The 16,296-nt window shown below is 43.6% G+C and overlaps 1 protein-coding gene across 3 annotated transcripts in view; it reads right to left on the bottom strand.

The window, feature by feature from the left end:
* The window catches only part of phf21b (PHD finger protein 21B), a 91,517-nt gene that overhangs the window by 11,424 nt on the left and 63,797 nt on the right, over window positions 1-16,296 (bottom strand). For all 3 annotated transcript variants that reach the window (XM_084909182.1, XM_084909183.1, XM_084909184.1), the window contains exon 3: window positions 7,243-7,512. In XM_084909182.1, coding sequence (XP_084765308.1) covers window positions 7,243-7,512 — 270 coding nt within the window. The remainder of the gene's footprint in view (window positions 1-7,242; window positions 7,513-16,296) is intronic.

The raw sequence follows: 16,296 nt of genomic DNA, 5'->3' as shown, positions 1-16,296 counted from the left end.
TTACTGTTTAATGCATAAAATATTTCAGCAGTCAGTGAAATGACTCCTTTCTTCCTTCCCTCCCTCTCTGTTGGTCCTCTCCTCTCCCACCCCCCATCCCCCCTCCCTGTTGGTCGTCTCTGCTCCCTCTGTTTAATCTCTGTTTAAAGCATGCTGCCCCGTCACAGCGCCCCCTGTCCCCCCTCTGATGTCTGCACCCTGATTGGCCAACTCCTTCTGTCAGACTAACCTATAAATGAGCCACAAGCGTCTCCTCCATGTTTCCTGGCAGCTCCCTCCCCTCCTTTCTTCTTCTATGAAAATCCCTTCGTTCCATTGTATTGAGCTGCGGCTCCATAGCGAGGAGGAGGACGAGGTTGGTTTCCATGGCAACTGCAGAGATGAAAATTCTTGCAGTGCTTTCATTTTGGTAATTGCTGCCTCTTTTCTCCAAGCCTAAGCACCCTCTCTTCAGGAGACCTCCTCCCCCTCCTCCTCGGCCCAGTGATTTCCTGTTTTTAATGAATTTTCTCTGCTTCCTTCTTTAAGTTTACACTATGACCGAGGCAAACCAAGGCTCTGCAGCACATACACTGTCCTCCTCCCCTAGTCTCGCAGGCCTGCTGCGATAAACCAGAGAGGAGGGGCCGGGGTCACATTCAGACGAGGATGCTGTGTTTGTGGCATCTACGAGAAGAACTGAAAACAGAAAACTAAAGCCAAACTCCTCTTCCTTAATTATCACCATCACTCCTCCTGTCCAATCAGCTTTGATTTCATTAAACCGGATCTGTTTCTGGACCCTGCTACAGCGGCTCGGTATGACATACGGATCAGAATAATTCTCCCGTCTCTGACCCACGGCTGCTCCTTTAGCTCCTCCCAGTTCCTTCTGATTGGCTGTCCTTGTAAAGAAAAGGCTTAAGAAGCAGGTGGGTGGGGTTACTGTTCATACTCTGACTTCATTATTAGGAAGATGTTCAATGCAAACATCCATCTGGAACACTTGATATAAGGGGAAGACTGAGGTGATTTCACGGCTAAAAAACTAAAATATGAAACCACAACATGTGAAAGTCAACAAAGGAAGAGTTTGTGTTTATTGAACTGTTCTGGCTGTAATTAAAATAAATTAAAGATTGTTCATCAGTAGCTGATCCAGGAGCAGCTGTTTTACAAACTACAGCTTCAATTCTCAAACTGTGGTGGTGACACAAAAATTAAAGCTCCGTGTTCACAGATCAGCTCAGAAGTTTCGCTGACTTTTCTGCGTCACATCCACTTTTGATGGGTAAACACTGTAAACAGTGAGCAGTGTTGGAGTCTCAACAGGTCAAAGGACGGTTTATGGCCTGAGGCGGGCGAGCCTTGGAGGTTATGAACTTTGGTTTTTCATGACAACAGCAGCAGCGGCAGCAGGAAGAGGAGGAGGAGGAGGCGCACACGGAGCAGAGACGACACTTCAGAATCGGTCTGCAGCATCAGCAGCTTCAGCTGCACTCAGTGTTTCTACAAAAAACAGGAGGACTCTGTCCACCGGGGGCGCTGTTTCACAATCTGACTCAGCAGGAAAACAGAAAGCTGGAAATAAGAAGAGAATCTTTCTCATTTGAACCTGAAATCCTGAGTTTGACCTCTGTGACCTCTGACCTCTGTGACTTCTGTGTGAGCATGTTAGTGCAGCTCAGTGTTTATTACAACATAATTCAAACTTCAGTCTTTGGTCACTGGCCTGAACCCTGCTAACCTCGGGGTATGGCCCGGCTGTGCATGTAAAATATTTGAGTATTTATTCATACATGTACTGAATATGATGCTGTAGTTTAATTAAATGTGTTTTATGGTACAGGGACACAGTTTTGCTCATTTATGAAACAGTAAAAATTAAAAACTGGTACACATACAAAATAGTACACAAATGTTCCTTTCAAAAGGTTTTTAAACAATCAAATGTGATTTTTATGTTAACAACATCTTTTTAAAATTGAACATTGATCAGGAAATATTATAATTCTGGTTCCGTCTGTGCTTCATACCGACTTCATTCACGCTCTCAGCGGTGAAACTTGAACACTGATGATGATGAAGACGCAGCAGACACTCGTTTCTGAAACCTGCACAAAACAAACGTGCTGACTGAAAGTAAAACTTCCTCCTCGTGCCCTTGAGTCTGTGATTGGTGCTGATTAAAGTGAACGTGCAGTGCAGCATGCTTGTTAAATACCTCCAATTATTAAAAAACAAATTAAAGCTGCCTTCAAACTTCATCATGAATCACAGAATTCATCGACTGGACCAAAACTGATCCATCATCAGAGTAGAATTAACCGTTTCCATCTCAGCAAACACAAAAATTCCAAAATATGAGAAAATGATTCCAACCCGGGAGGACTCACAGCAGGGCGACGATCCCCACCTCTAAATGTAGGTAAAAGGAGAGCTTTCATCTACTCCAACATGCTCTGATCACACCTCTACCCCACATGCCGAGACGACCCTTTAAAGTTTAGCCAGAATGCACTTGGTGAAGAAAACAGATCAGACATCAGAGTAGCAATGCAGATTTCAGACTCTGATCGATCGTCACTCTGACACTTAAAACTGATCTGACTGCAGTTTGTAATGAAGATAAACGAGCTGATGCTCATGCAGATGTCTGCTGGACTTATGAAGCTGTGAGGATCAAACAAGCTGATGATCAAAAAGGTCGACTGTTGCACGGCTTCATGATCTGTACTGAGGTTTTAGCTGTAAGGAGGTCAATGAATAAAAAGGATCCATGTTTCCTCACATACGCCCCTGTCAGGTTAACACTAATGCTGTTCCTGTGGTCGTCATGGTTACTGAAGTCACAGATGTTCATGGAAATGTTTAGAAGTCCTTGTTTAGCCCCAAATCCTGAGAAATGACTGAGCAGATCTGAGCCAGAGAGACTGAAGTATCACTCTGTGCTTCAGTCTGAGGCGCTCTCACTGAAGAGCTCTTTATGAATAAATCTATTTCAGCCTGTTTGGTCCGTCTCTATGACCTCGCACTTCTCCCTAGACACACACTTACATATCTCAGAATAAATGATGGGCTGCAGATGAAACCCCGGTTTTGGGGTCTGGGAGGTGAAGCCTGAATCCTGAGTTCCTGTGACTGAACCGAGCCCAGCTAAATCAGCAGCAGATACAGCATGCGTGTTTGTCCCCTGCCTTCTCTTCTCTTCCAGCTGACAAATGAAATAATGATTAATGCGACCGTCGCTCTCTGCAGACCCTCTGTGCTCGTGCAGACCACTTGAAGGGGCCGTCTACCTTCCTCTGGCTTTGACGAGCCTTGGAGGCGGACGGCACCGATGACCTTGGCTGCTGTTTTAAGAGGATAAAGATGTCTTTGGGAGGCGGCGAGAAGGAGAGTCATGAAAGAGAGAGGCAGGATTGGCGTTCAAACTTTCAAACAGATTTGGCCTCCTCGCAGCCTCTCTGTACCTCCGTTTCAGCTAACATGCGCTGAGCTCAGCTCCAATCAGTAGCCAGGGTTCACAGCTGACTGAAACCAGCCCCAATTATCTCCAGCTCACGTAAAACTGCTGCTTTCTCACCGGCTTCATAACAAATCTGAATAAAATCCGACATTTTATGATTTCTATTTTGAATCCCTTCCTCTGAGGCAGCACTCGCTCATGCTGAATGTTTCTGATGTCATCTTCAGATAAACTCTGGCCCGGTGTTGAAGATGCAGATTTCTCCATTCTGTTTCAGCGCCGGCTGAAATGCTGTTTTAAACGCTTTTTTACAACCAGATTTCAGACATTCAGGGAGATGATGATGACGTTGTTTGGGACTAGGATGCTGTTTGGGTGTTTAGGGTAGTTTTAGGACAGGATAAAGAGTCATTTAGCAAAGCTTTTCAACAATTTCTACTTTAAACATTGTTCAGGATGTTGATGTTGTTTTTTTAAATGGGTTCAGACAAATTCAAAAGGTCAAACATTGCTGAGTTGTTTGAGATGGTTTGGGCATCGTTATGATGCACTTTTATATTTTGAACTTCTATATTTGTTCTGAAGGATTTACAGCTGAGAAACTCCAGTACATGGAACACATGGCTGTAACACATTTACTTTAACTGTCTGGAGTTTTTAGGTTAGATTTTGCTTTGTTGAGTGTGCATTTAGTTTTTTTATTTGGGAGAAGCCAAATCACCAGCCTTCAAATAAAGATGATGGTAAAAGGTCCTCACCTCAAAGTGTTTGAAAAGCGTGAAATCATTAAAACGATTTCAAAAACTCGGAGCAAAACTTTCTACCAAATGCCCCGAACTGTTCGAGTCGTGTGTGAAAGACCGAGGCCTCACCTGCTCGGCAGAGATAATGAACCCCACCAGCAGGAGGGGGATGTCTGAACACAGTCTGATTTGAATTTGTAAAGCGGGTCACGGCGGCGCCTCGGCATCCCCGTCTCTCTGCACAGAGAAACGGTGTGTGTGTGTGTGTGTGTGTGTGTGTGTGTGTGTGTGTGTGTAGCGGCACTCAGAGTTCACTGAAGTGCTGAAACAATGCAGCTGTAATGTGTGCACTCATGCAGAGCAGCAGTCCCATTACAACTCATTATTGATCTGCAAATTAGCGGCCAGGTGGTCGGAGTGACCTGCCTCCCTGCCCCACCCACCCCCCCCTCCTCATCTCAGTTCACACATGAGCCACCGGCCTCTGATTGGCTGAGCCTTTATGACTCTCAATTGATGGAGGCGAGAAAAGCGTCGGGGAGAGTGAGGGTTTATTTTTTCTTTTATGGCAGCTGGGTGAGGAGCGCTGGCTTCGGCTGAACAATGCAGCCATAAAGAGCTGAGAGAGTCCTGCTGCCCAAAGCATTCACCTCCACCACCTGACGGAGGAGGAGAGCCAGTCTGGGTTTGTCCAAAGTGACACGATGATGAAAAGCAGCTGCCTTATCGCACCAAACGTTCGACCTGCTTTGCATCCCAAGTAGAGGCAACGGCAGCTGAGCAGCTGATCGTCCACCTGTAAGAAGCCTCAAACTGACAGAAGACAGGAAGCACAAGGCCAAAGCCACAAGCTTCACAAAAAGCCTCTAAGTGCAGGCTGAAGAAACCTAATTCCATCAGCTTGCCAGGAACCTGCTTATCATCAGGGTCAGATTCACTTCATATAAAATTTAGACCTGAAATGCAAACCCACCCTGACCGGTCCCCTGGTGATGTGTGAAGAACAGTCAACACCACCGAGTGTCATTTAGCCTGAATGTCGTGGGACTGTGAATTGTCACGTGTTCATTTTCTGGTCCGTGTTAAACAAGTTTTATGATTATCAGTGCAGCCCTGATGGAAGCTCAAACTCTCACTGCACCGCATGTAGATGGTGCAATCTTCCCTATAGGTCCACCAACCGGCTGCTTCGTTATGTTACCGGAAACACTATATTAAACAGTACATTATTTTAAACCTGTTTATGATGATGTTACATATATGAGAGATATTTTGGAAAAGGTTTGGGACATTGCTTCTGACATTTTGAGGCCTGATTTAAGACTCATTTTGGACCATAGTTTGGGCTAGTTATAGTTTAATTCTAATGTTAGAAAGGCTTTGAACGTCGTCCAGGACATCATTTCCATTTAAGTCAAAATCCCTTTAGGGGCATTGATTCTTGCATTTTTAGGTGTTGATTTGGGTCTTCTTTAGAAAGCTTTGGACATTGTTTATCATGGTGTTTAGGACTAGTTTCAGATGCAGAGCTTCCTCGTGTTATTTCCTGTCAGACTTTGCAGCCTCTCTGTGTGAGCCAGTCTCACATTAGCAGACGTGTTGCGTGTCATATGAGGTGTGCCGATGTGCCGGACAGACAGAGGAAGCATAAAGCCAGAGCCCGAGGGCCCCGAGGCTCGGCCCTCCTCCCTCTATGGTGCCGTGCAATTACAGTAATAGTGTGGAGGCTGCCGGTGTTGAGCGTGAAGCTCGGATCCCGACTGTGTGCTGATGGAGGTGATGGTGCTGAATACAAAGTGTGGAAGAGGTGAGGTGCTGCGGCCTGAATCCTAACAGCTCAGAGGAGGAGGAGGAACAGTGGAAAACAGTCCCTGAGTTCAAACCATGAGTTCTCCTCCGTGCTGCACATTGTGTTCAGAATCACAACAACAATCAGCTGCTGCTTTAGCGGCGAGCTGCGGCACTCACGCCCTCAGACTCTATGACAGGAAACTGACCGACATGAAAAAACAAGGCTGGCTCTGCTACATTCAGACTCAGTTTTCTGACCACACATACATGAGCTTTTGATGTGTTTATCTCAGAGTTGAAGCTTTTAAAAAAATTGAGATTTCTTTGACGAAATAAGTAAAATGACACTTTAACAGGAAGTGTTGTGCTTGATGAATTTGTGGTTTTCAGGTCTTTGTCTGACTCTGATCATTCACACGCTGAGCTGCATTCAAACACAATCATTCAGGATGTTAGAGCAGCTGGCACAAAATGTCAAGTTTTTGCAATTTCTTTCTTCTTCCAAGGTTTCTGAGCAGTGACTCAACACAGAAGCTTCTGGATGCTCGACAAGGTGATGGCTGCAAAGAAAACACATTTACTCCCTAAACCAGCGGCTTTAAAGACCAACACGTCACGTTAAAGAGTCTTTAAATCTGTAAACTCTAAACCAGTTTGATGTTCAGAGGGAAAATGCTTTTATAACTTCAGCTCTGCAGTGTAGACTAAAGACTATAAAGAATAAAATACCTCTGAAAGGATCCAAAAAGCAGATGTTCTGTGAAGCTCCACAGATTCATCCGCTGTTGATATTCTTCATTATAGTTTCCAGGAAATAGGCAGACTAATACCAGGAACCAGGAACAAATGTTCTACATTTACTGTGGTAAATAAAGGACAAGCTAATCGTAGCACTGCGGACAGTACGAAAACATTTTCAGTGCCTGTGCTGCTGTCAGACGGCTCTGTCCAAGCCCACCAGACTCCATTCACAAAAACCCAAATTCTACCTGCAGGAAACAAAGCTGCCTGCATCGGGTGCAGGTCTGTGTTACTGTATAAAACCTATTAACTCATCGCTCACCTGGAAAACAGGTGAATCCACAATAACGTGTTTGAGACTCAATCTCCAGATGTGTGATGTAGTAATCCATCACATGAAATAAACTACTTTCTGTGTGAAAAAGTAAAGTAGTTTCTTTTTGGACACCTGTTGACCTTAATGACTGGAACAGAAACAGCTGGAACAGCTGCTCGCTGTGACCTCAGCAGGGACGTTACCTGGGAGGGGGGCAGCTCTCCGGCTCTCCTGCTGCTGCTGCTGAACGGGTGGACTCCAGCGGCCACGGCCCTGCCGCCCGTCTGAAGGTTGATGGGGGACGTCTGCAGTGGCTCCGAGCTCGCCACCGCCTTCTGTCCGTTAATGTGTGCGGTTACCATGGAAACGGGAGCCTTGGCCGGCACCACGGAGATGGCGATGCCCTGACTGGGAGGCTTGATGAGCGACAGCGGCTTAGTCGTCCCAACAGGACAGCTTCTGACCGCCAGCTTCTGCAGAGAGACAGGAGAGAGACAGGAGAGTGAGACGGAGAGCGAGAGACAGAGATGCTTCTGTCTGTGTGTGAGGGCCTCAGTCTGTCTGTACTCTGAGTACACCTCACACTCCTCCTGAAACTACATTTCCCTGCTGTATGAAGATGCTGCAAACAAAGCCGTGGCTGAGATTAAAAAGCTGAAGCAGAGCGTCCTCCTGCCTTTAAGGTTACACCAATCAGGACACAGTCTGAAACACCTCCAAGCTCGCAGTGATGATACACAGTATCTGTATACACTGTGGATTTTTTTTAACTTGTAGTGTATATGTTTACTTTTTAATTGACGTTTTATTTTAGTTTCAAGAATTAAATATTAACATTTTAATTAACTTTGAAACTATTACATTTTATTTTGGTAAAATACAAAAAAGGTAAGCTTTGTAATACTTATTTTTTATTTCTTTTGTTAAATTCACTATTGTGATTTCAATAATTTATTCTATATTTTACTATTCTGTGTATTTTTCCATTTGCTTCATAATTTCTTCTTTGCATTGTTCTTCATTTTTGTTTATTTACTTATTTATTTTTGTATTTACTTTGCTAAAGTTTTAGGGTTTTTTTTATGTAGATATTTTAAAAACCTAAAAAAATTTACATTTTATTATATTTTCAAGAATGACTTCATCTTCTACTATAAAAGTGTTTAGGTTGCACTTTCTACATTAGTTTGTTTTATACTTGGTATTTTGATATTTTAAGTATATATTTTTTTATATTTACTCTGAATGTTGTGTTTTTAAGTTTTGTTAGGGTTTACTTTGTGTTCAAAGTAAGTATTTAGTGTACGAGCAGACTGACTGCTGTATAAATGCTGGTCATGCTCTCCGTGATATTTTACATCTATCCTGCCTGTTAACAATGTAGCAGCAGGTGAACAGGTGACCTCTTCTAGCCTGAATCCTTGAGCAGATGTCTCCCCCCGACACAAACAGATTGAAAGTGTTCACACTGGCGTTGACCTGAATCTGCAGCAGCTCACGATGACTTCGACTCGCACTCTGATGTTAAACTGGAAACACTCAGCATCCTCGTCCACATGAATACACATTTACGCCCCTCCCCCACCTCAGCGTGTACCACAGAAACATTTCCCCTGGCAGATCAGAGTAATCTCCCTTTTCCCTTCGTTTCACCCTCACACTCCTGAAGAAGAGCTCTCTAAATGTTTTATATTCCACTCACTGCTGCCCCCTCTCATCCCGCCGCTGCTTCTTTCAAGCGTTTCTATAGACTACAGTGGGTGGAGCGGGGCAGGGTGTGTGTGGGGGGGGCCGAGCCCGGCTGCTAATCACAAAGACTTTCAAAGTTTGGGTTTTATTAGAAAATGGCAGCAGCAACGACTGTCTATATGAGTTCATGTCAGCCGTGGTTACGATGTCACCTGAACAGAACCCAGTCAAATGAAACCTGTTGGCTGTTTGGGACGTGAAGCTTCTGGAACAACAGGAAAATCCTTTCTAGCTCAGAGCAGAGGCCTCCATGACTCTCGGTGCTCCCCCTGCATTTATTCACATGTTATTTATCAGCCCTCTCCACCATGAGCGCAGTGAGGCCATTGTTTCAGGGGATCAATGTAATCCACAGGCAGCCCGGGCAGCAGCCTGCTACGGGGCCCGGGGACCGCCACTCGCCATTCAGGGTTTGTTTGAGCCGGGGCGCCTCTGATTGTCTCAAAGGTCACTCATTTAAAGGCTCTCCAGGCTGCAGAGCACAGCCTCGTCCCTCCTGCAGGGAGCTGAGGAGAAAGTGAATGAGGGGAGGAAGAAGAGAACGTGAGAGCAGCAGGGACCACAGAGAGCCACGATTACGGTGCTCCGAGAACGTTTCAGAGCCACCGGAGATCAGACTGAACAAACAATGCTGCCGCCGAGAACGTCAAGATTCATCAGCACTTCAGTCAAAGACCTGCTACGAGAAAAGAAACAACACAGGACTATAAAAAAGCCTCAACCACATGCAGAAGGCAAAGCCTGAAGACGAAACACCTCAGATCACACTGAGCTTCTGACAGAGCAGAGAACGTCATTACTACCTGCAGTTCCTCTGAAGTCCAGCAGAGGCAGCAGTGAGTCAGTCCCCATAGACTACCATGTTTAACTAAAACAGCAGAAATAAACATGTTTACAGGCTGATACAGAAACGTAACAAACACGTATACATGTTTGTTCTCTATCGATAAGTTCATCACATTTGTTTGGCCGCATTAGCTCCACCCTCGTCTCCAAATATGGTCACCTATGAAAAAAAACTCAACATGGCAGCAGCCAAAATGATCCAAAACAACCCAACAGATGACGTCCATGTTTAATATCCAACTCACTAAAAATGTTCTTCAGTCTTACTTTAGTACCAGCCCACAAGTTATAGGGATTTTTGACAACTTTAGAAACATTTACCCTCCCTCCAATAAGTCTAAATTAAATTCCCATTAAAACCCCAAATTTAGGTTGAAATTAATTTTAACCTCCTTAGATTTTCTTTGTTAGAAATTTAAGACAATCTGTGGTCCTCACAGAGTGCTGACATATTTACACAGCCCACAGCTACACTTAAACCAAGAGAAACAGCCCGTAAATCCTTTTTATCGTGAAGCTGATGGAATGTATTCAGAGTCTTTGAGGATCCTGCAGAAACCTTTAAACCCCCCTTAAGTGTCATTAAATGACCTTCCAGGTTCTTCAAACAGGCGAGGATTTATCTTCCAGAAAAAGGACACTCAGACTTGAATGTAATGACGTGTTGCTCGACAGCTGATATCCATCTGACTCTCAGGTGTAAAGGATTTCCCAAAATGTCAGATAATGGCAGCGTGCGCTGAACCTGACCTCGGCTGCTTTAAAGCTGTGGATAAAATCAAACGGAGCTCCAGCAGCGTCGCTCTGAAAAATGTTTTCAGTGCTTCGCTTTTCTTCGGTTTTTACCAACAGTTAGGCACAAGTATCTCTAAATGAAGGACTGATTGCACATGTTACTATCAGGAGGCTTCACTAATGCATGCAGGGTGTGAAAGAAAACACCATCTCGCACAGAGAGTGCCTCTTTCTATGGTGTAACATTGAGCAGAGTCACCGGTCGAAAGGTGACAATTTAAGGATTCAGTTCCCCAGTTTTATACTGTTAAGCACCAGGATGGCCTTTTGAGTGCTGCCTAACTCCTCTGAGATATGTCTGCAGATCGGGCCTGTGTCGGGCTGATTGGCGGATTGTAGTGGAAGACTTTGGGAGGACTCTGTGACCCCTGAGCAGACAGTTTTGCCTGATAGGCAACAATCTGAGAGAGGAAACGTTAACGATGTTTTAAGGTGTCTTAACGAGCCATTCCTCCAGCTATCGGGCTCAGTTAAATGAGACGCAGCCTGCAGAGGCTTTCATCAGCGTCCACTCTCTCCTCACCTTTTATCCACACAGAGCAGCTCTAATGACGGCCAGACAGTGTGATGGAGGAAATGGGCTTTCTGATGCATGCCCAATTTTCTGCCTTTGAGAGCCGATGATTCACTTTTGTAAATTCTCCATCTGTAAGCTGGTGCACATCAAAATGGTGTAAAGCAGCACCGACTGTCTAAACTAGAGATTGAAACCAATAAACAGTCAAATAAGTACGAAATAGCCTGGTAAGCTAAACTGGTTTGGATTTTATCAGCGTCCTGTTTGCTGCATGTTTATTAATGCATTCTTGTGATGTTAGAAGTTCATATTTGAGCTGCTTATAGACCAAAATGACTGGGAGGCCATCAGTTAGTGAGGGCAGTCTTTGCCTATGCAGCTACATTTGGAAACTAAGAAACTATTCTAATGGTCATCAAACCACAACTTTATTGACATATACTGAGGCATCAGAACTCATCATAAGGTTACTGAGGGTATCAAAAGTCGTCTTTAGGGGGAAAGAGCTAAAATGGTTCCTGACATTGCTGATGATGTTTGAGACCTCTGAGGATTAGTGAAAGTAGAACTCCAACTTTTTGGACTTCCTGTTTCCGGTGTTTCTGTTTGATAAGCCAATAAATGGAGCCCTGTGAAGCTGTAAACTAATAACATAACATTTTCTTGTAGAATCTTTCATCATTTTTTAATAGAAAGGATTGCTGAAATTAATAAAGGCTGATTTTTACATTTTGTATTGTTTCTATTACTGTACAAAAAATACTGTATATCAGATAAGTCACAGTATAACAAGCTGCTTTACACCATCCTCCATTTAATTTCATTCACCTTCAACCTCCACAACCAGCTGCTTCTCCTGCACACATGTAGGTTTCTGCTGGGCTTTAAACTACACTCCTAACCTGTGCTGGGTTTGAGTGAGGATAACGATCAGCCAGCATGTACTAAGACGTACATATTCATATATATCAATACTGTATTTGCAACAACAGAAATAAAGCTTGTCCTTTCATGCCTCAGGTCAGTGGTGTTTGGAACAACATTAAACAGAATCCGAGTTGTATTCCTGGATCAACAAGGTGAAAATTAAATGGTAAGCTTGTAAGAAACTAGAGTCAACAGGATGGCTTTGCTTTGGAGGAAATCATCCTGTCCTGCAGAGCCTCATGCTGATTTATGTATTGTAATAACAATTTATTACACAGTGTGAACTCTACTAGAATAAAGTTACTTGGAGAAAAATGGTTAAAGGACATCTTGTTAAAACCAAAATAATGAACATATATTCAAATGAAGCATGATTAAGGCCTTGAGAGCGATTACAGCACATTTATGAAGAACAAGAATTCGTTTCTTGACTCTTGAAGTTCACAGATTAAAAACATCCAGGAGGAGAACAGGTTGTGTTAATTACGAGATTTAGAAGTTAATAATTAATCATGTTTTCTTCAGTAATGTTTCCATGTATGATGAGATTACTGTTACTAAGACCCAGAAATTTTTTGGTGCACTGATAAAGAATGAATGAACAAGTTTTCAAAATTCTTTCCTAATGAGTTCTCTATATTTGTAAAGCTCAGAAAAAGAAAAGTATCAGTATGTTTGATTTGTTGCCTCTGTCTGGTTCTGGTTTCTTTTTCCTAAATAACCATGTCTTGTAATGCTGTCTGGGCTCGGCATATTTATGCAGGAAGGAATACTAATAAAAATCAATCAATAAACTGGGAGTGAGACAGCAGTATGTGGGTGTTTTTGTCCGTTTATGGAGAAGGTGGTTACCCATCACCTCTGGAGAATATATAGTTGGGGCCGGATCATGTTTTACAATCTTGTTTTAGAGGTTTCTACAGTCTAGAGACAATTTTAGGTATTTAAGAAAGGAAAAAATAAAGCCCTGCAGCATCAATCACACACTTCTTTTTATTTATGAATGCACGCCTGGAGTTTTTCCTCAGACCCGGCTGTGACGGAGCGGCGGTCACACAGTGTTCCCTTCCTCCCTGATCTCTTCTGCTCTTTGCTGGCTGAAGAAAGATCGTTAATTGAAACTCTGGGAGAGGTCCCAGTGGAAGTGCTCGAGACAGACAAGTCAGCTGGAACCAGAAAGCCGGTCAGCTTTCCACGGGGAGGGAGCTGGCAGAGACCTGAAACAGCTGCAGTGTGTCAGCTGATGGGAACAGGAAAGACGTCAAGGAATTGAAGACCACGACTACTACTCCTGACTCCTGAAGCTGTTCCTGAAACAGCATTTCCACTTTAACATGAGTACGGACTCTGCTGGAGCCTCTGCTGGACGATGAAGGACTTGCAGGTTTTAATGGATGCCAGGAAGCATCAACTTCTAGTAAAGCTCATGCTGCGGAACCAAAAGCTCCGCCCTCTGGTCTAAATATGGTCACTTCTGACTCTGATAAACCAACATGGCGGCAGCAGGCTATGATGGTATCAGATTTGAACGTGTACCACAAAAACAAAAACATTCTTTTGATTTTGAGTATTTTTTGTTTCCTTGTGGATTTGTGAGTGTAATGATACAGAAGCACAAAAAATACTTCTGATTCGATGAAGCTCTTTTTAGCCTTTTTTCTCAAATAGCGACTTTTAAACAAGAACAAAGTGAACAAAGCTGTGAAACAAAGATGAATGCATGCCTCACATGAGTTGGAATGATTTAAATCTGAAAATTATTGGGCTTTAAACAACTGTAACAGTTATTCTTCGGCTTCCTCTCCTTCTTGTTTCAGCTCCCGTCCACTCCCTCGACTTTGAAAGGCACATATAGTCTGCTGCATTCGAAGAAACAACCCGTAGGGGTGAAGTTTATTCAGCATTAGTCGACACTTGTTTTCTTTCTAATCTCTCATTCAGCAGTTAAACTGATCTCTGCGAGCTCGCCGTCTCTCTCCACTCCACTGGCAGAATTTAATTGAGAACGCCGCCACCCGCTCCACGGCCACGGCCATCACCAGCGCTGCCGATTCAGCAAGCGGGCCGGATTATCCACACTCATTATGTACTCTGGTTTGATAGTGGGCCTTTGAGATAACGGGGCTGCTGAAAAACACATTAGTAACTGTTCAGATTTCCATCAGTGCAGCTGCCAGACGGTTCCTTTGTTTACATGCCATTTACCAGCAAGGCCCTTCAGGCCGCGAGGAGACGGACGGCTGCAGTTTGGCCTTTTCCATTCTGGTGAGACAGAAACACTCACAAACACCACCTTAAAAACGGTGAGACAAGCATAAACCCATCCAGGATCCCACCGTGGGGCCTACTTACAGGCAGGGCCAGATGTTTGATTAATTCCAGCAGGCAGGCTTCATCATAACCAGGAAGACTGTTTTTATTCAGTGCTTAATCTCGACTGAAATCCAAACTTTCAAAATAAAAGCTTTTATTAAATGAAGAAAAGAAAACAGATAAAATGTAAACAGGTTTAGGCTGAAGCTTTCCAAAGCCCACTACCATTAGACAGAGAGATTATTCCAGATTCATAAAGAGAGATTAGATTATATACTTGGTAGAAAAATAGTAGATCATGCAGTTGAAACCACCGAAGATAAAAGATTCTGACTGAAGCAGAGAAAATGTTCACGGATCAGAACCTCCAAAGTGTCCTTGGCTGCAGTTTCTGGGTAAATGGACTCCTACCAGCTCGTGTCTGGCAGCGGGACAGCTTATCAACAGGGGCACACAGGACAGAGTCTGGACCCTCGCCCACAGTTTGGCAAAAGGGGCCTTGAGGCCCCCGCTGCCCCACATGCAGAGGTGGAGCTTCAGCCAGCAAACACAGCGTGGAAATCAGAATCAGAATCAGAATACTTTATTGATCCCTGGGGGAAATTATTTTTTTTGTTACAGTGCTCCATTATAAACCAACATAAACCAACATTAAGACAAGACAGACAATACGCTAACTAAGAATAGTACAATATATACATATATATATATATACACACATAAGTCACTCATTAATAAATAGCTGGAAAAGAAACGTGTAGTTGTAGCAGTAACCAGTGTGTTAAGTGGATGCGTTGTACAGGGAGATGGCCACAGGCAGGAAAGATTTCCTGTGTCGTTCAGTGGTGCTTTTCAGTAATCTCAGTCTCTCACTGAACGAGGTCCTGTGACTGACCAGCATGTCATGGAGTGGGTGGGAGGTGTTATCCAACATTGTCTTTATCTTGGACAGCATCCGCCTCTCCGACACCACCTTGAGGGAGTCCAGCTCCATCCCCACAACATTACTGGCCTTACGGATTAGTTTATTAAGTCTGTTGGCATCTGCGACCCTCAGCCTGCTCCCCCAGCATGCAACAGCATAGAGGATCGCACTGGCCACAACAGACTCATAGAAAATCCTGAGCATTTTCTGGCAGATGTTGAAGGACCTCAGTCGCCTCAAAAAATAGAGACGACTCTGGCCCTTCCTGTAAAGTGCTGTGGTGTTTTTAGCCCAGTCCAGTTTATTGTCAATGTGTACTCCAAGTAGGGCTGCCACAAACGATTATTTAGATAGTCGACTAGTCACCGATTATTTTTGCGATTAGTCGACTAATCAGATCATCATCCATTGGACGTAAAACGTACAGCTTATTGCACCAGCATGCATCTGCTCTTATATAACTATCATTAGCTTACAGCTTTAAGTGTTTAAGGTATGTGCTAAGTATGTGCTAACTAAAAATAAAGACAAAATGATAGTTTATTAAATTTTAATGAAATTTGCAGATTGTTTCGGTGAAGTTTAATAAACTCCTTGCTATTTAAAATATAACAGGACACCGGAGTAAATTCTCGAGCATCTCACACTTCTGATAATCAGCTGTCTGCTTGACGTTTATTTAGCTGTGTAAAAACTATAACTTTAATCTCAGCCAAACCGATTTACTCAGGAATAAATAAAATACTAAAAAAAGCCAAACAATAACATTTTAAGTTATCTAAGTGACTTATATATCATGTTTAACCTGAGTAGCGAAAGACGGTTTTGAAAACGATTTGCCGGGAGTCCGGTGTTCTCACGGGATCTAGTGAGCCTTGCCCCCAGCTAGCTATCGTGCTAGTGGGTAACAGAAGTCTCCGAAAACGTCGGAGCGCTTTTGAAAATATGTGGTGTCTTGATAAACTGAGAAGATATTTGAGGTTTACACAGCTACATTCTCGCCTGAAAATATGTTAAACGTTTATTTTGTGACCCAGAAAGAATAATAAGAGTAACATTAAAACTAACTAGCTGCCGCCATTGTTGGAAACTGAGCTGGGCTGCGCTATGAATTCTGGGACACAGCTTCTTCTTCTTCGGGGTTTAACGGCAGCTGGCATCCTTGTACATGCAGTGCTGCCATCT

This window comes from Perissodus microlepis, chromosome 17 (assembly GCF_051167445.1).
Source record: "Perissodus microlepis isolate ML-2025 ecotype Zambia chromosome 17, ASM5116744v1, whole genome shotgun sequence".
NCBI classification, from domain to species: Eukaryota; Metazoa; Chordata; class Actinopteri; order Cichliformes; family Cichlidae; genus Perissodus; species Perissodus microlepis.
This window is presented reverse-complemented; position numbering and strand designations above follow the sequence as displayed.